This window comes from Pelophylax lessonae, assembly GCF_965119305.1.
Source record: "Pelophylax lessonae genome assembly, chromosome: 4".
Taxonomy (NCBI): Eukaryota; Metazoa; Chordata; class Amphibia; order Anura; family Ranidae; genus Pelophylax; species Pelophylax lessonae.
This window is the reverse complement of record NC_138771.1, coordinates 7,381,752-7,387,185: the sequence shown is the minus strand read 5'-3', so window position 1 is coordinate 7,387,185 and position 5,434 is coordinate 7,381,752. Positions and strand designations below refer to the sequence as shown.

Below are 5,434 nucleotides of genomic sequence, written 5' to 3'. Positions count from 1 at the left end.
GATAAACGCCGTCCTGAAGAGTTCCACCTCCTGGTCCGCAGAACACACTCCCGGCAAGCAGTCCACCACCCGGGACAACACATCAAAGGAAACCGGGCGCCTGGAATCAATCGAACGAGTACCCCTCGCATAACCCTTCAAGGCCTTTTGAACAAGGAAATGTTTGGTTACATCGGCAACCCCCCACAACTGAAAGTAGAAGGCTAAGGCCGCCATTTTGCGGCGTAACGTAGAAATAGACACACGCTGTTCAAAATTCAGGCTCACAAAATATAGGAGCAGGAACAACCGTTCCCGATCACCAGAAAGACCCCCCACCTCACTCACCATCTGATGCCACGTCGCCCACACCCTTTCGTAGGCCGTCCAAGTGGAAGGACAAACCGACGCCCGAACCAAATCCATTACTGCGGCGAGACGATGTTCCACAGCTCCCCGGGACACATCAGGCCTTGCTGCTCCGCATCCGGTGCCAACCTCCGAAACCTGTCCCACTGGAAGCGAGAAAGAGCATCAGCCACCGAATTGTCAACACCCGGAACATGCACAGCATAGAAAAAAGAATTCAGGAGCAAACATTTGAGCACCAGGTGGCGAAGCAACCTAATAACCGGTGGAGAAGAAGCAGTAATGCTGTTTATTGACTGAACTACCCCCAGGTTATCGCAATGAAAACGGACCCTCTTATTTGTGAAATCCTGACCCCATAACTCCACGGCCAACACAATGGGAAATAATTCCAACAGAACCAAGTTACGAATGAAGTCAGAATCCCGCCAGGAGGCCGGCCATTCCCCCGCACACCATTGCCCCTGGAAATAGGCCGCAAAACCCCCCGAGCCTGCCGCGTCAGTAAACAGCTCCAGGTCAAAGTTCGACACCGGAGCTTCCAACCAAACCGAACGGCCGTTAAAGGAGCTCAAGATCAAATCACAAACCCGCAAGTCATCACGATGCTCTTTAGATAGGCGAATGTAATGATGCGGCGCCCTGACTCCCGCCGTGGCAGCCGCCAACCTCCGGCAAAACACCCGCCCCATGGGCATGATGCGGCAGGCAAAATTCAATTTTCCCAGCAGAGACTGCAGGGCAAGCAGCTGAATTTTTCGTGTGTCCAAGGTCCCTGCAATAACTCTGCGTAGGTCCAATAGCTTGTCAACCGGAAGCCTGCATTCCATTGCCATCGTATCAATGACAATACCCAGAAATCGCAGTTCCGTGCACGGCCCCTCAGTCTTGTCAGGGGCTAATGGGACTCCAAAATAATCAAACAGCTGTTGGACCGTAGCCAAAAGCGTCGCACACGTCACCTCCCCCGGAGGACCTATCACCAGAAAATCGTCTAAATAATGAATTATGGAAGACAACCCAGAAACATCCCTAACAACCCATTCCAAAAAAGAACTGAATGTTTCAAACAGCGAACAAGAAATGGAGCAGCCCATAGGCAAACATTGGTCAACGAAAATTCCACCCTGCCATTCACAACCCAAAAGATGCAGGCTGTCCGCGTGCACCGGTAACAACCTAAACGCAGCTTCAATGTCAGTTTTCGCCATAAGGGCCCCCCGCCCAAAACGACGCACCCAGGCCACCGCTTTATCGAACGAAACGTATGAAACCGAGCATAAGTCTTCCGCTATAGCGTCATTCACCGAACCCCCAGGGGGATAAGACAGGTGGTGAATGAGTCGAAACTTATTAGGTTCCTTTTTTGGAACCACACCCAGAGGGGAGAGCACCAGATTCGGCAAAGGCGGAGACGAGAAAGGGCCCGCCATCCTGCCCAACCTCACTTCCTTCAGAAGCTTCGCCGAGACCACCGACGAATGCGCCCTAGCGGATCTTAAATTGCCCCCGGGAGGAGGAACCACCGACAAAGAACAAGGAATGCGAAAGCCTTGCGAAAACCCCCCCAGCAAAAGAGCGGCTGCTTCCCGATCAGGGTACCTACTTAGGAACCTGGCCAACCTTTCCACTTTCACCGGCGTCCGCCCTCTTACCAGCGTCGGCATGTTTTGCTCCCCCATGCTTAAAGCATCGTGCCGACGAGTGATTTCCGCCGCAGTTGGAACACTCATGCTTGAAGCGACAGGAGGTTCCAAACTTGCAAGTGGCCTCGTTAAACTGCCAACATAAGCCTTTACGTTTTGCGGCCGGAGAAGGCGAGGAAGCCGCCCCCCCGACCCCACCCTGAAAGGGGTGACCGGTAGATCTAGCCTGGGTCATGAGGCGCATCCAAAGACTGATGTCCTTATGATCCCAGCGCAAAGATGGTCTGACGGCCTTGCGTTGACGAAAATGTTCGTCGTATCGTAACCAGGCCGTACCACCGTAGACCCGATAAGCTTCCCCAATGGAATCCAAATAACAAAATAGGGGGGAACACTGATCTGAATGTTTTTCCCCAATTACACTGGCCAGAATTGTGAAAGCCTGCAACCAGTTGGTAAACGACCGCGGAATCAAACGATACCGGCGCTTTTCTTCCTCCTCTTTTTTTGATTCATCAGGCTTGACCCTGTCCAAGTTGAATTTTTCTAACGGTAGCAGAGAAAAAATCTCAACATACTCACCCCGCCAAATTTTGTCCCTCACTTCCGTTTTCAAATGAGCACCCAGAGGTCCCTCGAAGCAGACATAAACTTCGCACTTCGCAGAGTCCGCCATGCGCACAATCTCCTTGTCCCCATCTGCTGAACCCGACCCTTTTGTCACCGGCGTCACCCCAGGAGAAGACGACGGCACCCCAGAACTTACCTCCACTGCATCAGCCGACCCACCTGTGGCCTGGACCGAAAGAGCTGGTACCGGCGTCACCGAACTCACCTCTTTTGATCCAGTGGATTCCGCCAGCGGCCGTGAAACAGAAGAACATCCCGCTGCCGACCCCACTGATTCTGTAACCCCCCCTGTTGCAGCAGCCCACGCATGTATCGGCGCCCCCGCGGGTGCAGCCGCTAAAGCCGGCTCGCACCTGGACAACAAATCCTTAAACCCGGACAAAAGAGTATGCAGCAAAGACACTCCCCCCATGCCGTCCGGGACTGCCTGTGCACCCAGACCCCCTGAAACATGCGTCCCCCCACCACTACCTAGGACCCCCGCGCCAATAACAGGCGAAGAGGGCCCCCTTGCTGGAAGAGAAGACGAACTAAGCAGTGCAGACAGCGTAGATGGAGCCTGGACAGCAGGCAGAGCAGACACACCAGAGGAATATACCACAGAAGACCCAACAGGAGGAGAGGCAGGCACAGAAGGAGCAGTAAACAGAAGGGAAGGAGAGGCAAAGGACACTGACTTACCTGGCTGACCCGGTGAAAGCCTCCGCTCAGCCGTCCGTCCGTGTCCCGAATGAGGAGCCGCCCCGACGTCCAGAGTATCTTCTTCATCCGATGCCGACAGTTCCCCTTCAGAGCGCTCTTCCACCTCCGCCGAGTGGGACACCTGGCCAGTCCCTGAAGAGCCACCGCTGCAGCCGGACAGGCTGAAGACTCCATCGCTGGGAGCTGCCACTCTGCAGGGAACAGAGCGGCCTCCGTAGGTCTGGCGCTGGGCGGTGACGTCACTGCCCTGCGACGCTGTAGCACTTGTCCTCAGCAGGCTTCCATCCGAAGGTCGCATGCCCGTGACGTCATAGACGGGCGCCTCCGGCCGAGCACCGCCACTCGTTCCCGCCTCCTCTTCTTCCCGCCGAACGCCCCGCCGCAATGGGACAGCGGCGGGCGCCGAGATCCGGTCCGGAACCACCGATGGGACGCAGGGGACCCTCCTGGAGCCTCGACTTCGTCCACGAGAGGCCACGGCCGTACCCGGAAGAAGGCCCGCACCCGGACCCCGCACTTCACTCCCACGCCGGACCGCGCTACCACCGGAGGGACCCGGGGAGCCAGTCGGATGCTCCAGAGCTGCAGGTGAGGGGGCAACGGAGCTGGAGGGGGCTGCGCTCACTTTGCCAGGGCCCCGTCTTTGTTGAGGATTCCTCCCGACCCCCGCTGTACCTGTAGGAGGCTTCCCACTGACAGCCGAGGTCGAAGGGTCCCTAGGGGGGCTCCCTAAGCGACGGCGGACCCTAGGGGTCGTTTCTGGGCTGAGGCGCTCAGGAGGCCTTGACCTCCTAGGCCGTGATAAAGTTGGGGCAGGCGAAGCTGGTACCTGCCCCGACCCCTGTAGTAAGCCATCCATATTGGCCTGAAGCCATTGCGGACCATTCGCCATGGCCGCACTGCGTAACTGGGCCAGCATAGAGTCCAAATCTGCCATACCGATAGACAAGGGGGGGGTACAGAAGTTCTCCTATTGCTGTCTGGTCTCCAACTGACCGGACCCCTGGTCCCACCCTAAACTAGCCCCTGCTAACCCCACCTTGCCCCACCCTGCCCCACCTTCCCAAAAACCAATCACCTGCTTTAATTCTTCCTTAAAAAAGTTAACCCCCACTGGGTAGCAACCTTCCCTGCAAACCCCAGTCATGTCCAGCCTTCCGCTTACTGCTGTGCATCCATCTCCAGGCTTCCCCCCTTTTCTTCAGTGTTGTCACATTAAAAGATATCATAAAAAATGTGAGGGGTGTACTTACTTTTGTGATTATGTAAAAAGACAATGCGTTCACCAGAGCCCCCAGGCCCCAGGGACCATACAGCTTTTAATCTACTGGTGTGCAATACTTCTATGAGTAGCCACGTCCTCTCATCAACCAAAGGATGTCAAAATAAACATGGAAGACAAATTGCATAACAAAGGTGCAACACCATTTATTTAAAATCCTTTACAATCACAATCCTGCAGTAGTTGCACTTACCTAAAAATGTGCCCTGACCGCCACCAGCTCTATAGGCAGAAATGTCTAGTACATTGTTACCGTGCCCAGGAACCCACTCTCTGCATCCGGCCAGACTCCTGCACAGAGCGTGCGTTACAGCATTCCTGGAAGTGACGTCAATGGTTCATCACAGATGATAGAGGCAGAAACCAGGCCTCAATGCATTTCGCATCATCCAATCAGATGCATCATCCAGTGAGATGCATTATCCAACTAGATGTATCACCCAATCAGATGCATCACTTAGATGTGTCACCCAATCCAATGTATCACCCAATCAGATGCATCACCCAATCAGATGTATCACCCAATCAGACGCATCACTGAATGAGATGCATCAGCCAATTAGATGCATCATTGAATCAGATCACCCAATCAGATGCATCATCCAACTAGATGTATTACCCAATCAGATGTATCACCCAAGCAGATGCTTCATCCAATCAGATGCATTATCCTACTAGATGTATCACTCAATTAGATGTATCACCCAATCAGATGCATCATCCAGTGAGATGCATTATCCAACTAGATGTATCACCCAATCAGATGCATCACTTAGATGTGTCACCCAATCCAATTTATCACCCAATCGGATGCATCATCCATTTA

General features: G+C 54.0%; 1 protein-coding gene across 1 annotated transcript; it reads right to left on the bottom strand.

Moving 5' to 3' along the window:
* Positions 1-404: 404 nt before the first annotated feature.
* Positions 405-1,178, bottom strand: LOC309554515 (uncharacterized protein; the record flags this gene model as incomplete). The annotated part of the gene is made up of 1 exon (XM_082256265.1): positions 405-1,178. The coding sequence occupies one exon, from the start codon at positions 1,176-1,178 to the stop codon at positions 405-407; it is 774 nt and encodes a 257-aa protein (XP_082112391.1).
* Between the last annotated feature and the right edge of the window lie 4,256 nt (positions 1,179-5,434).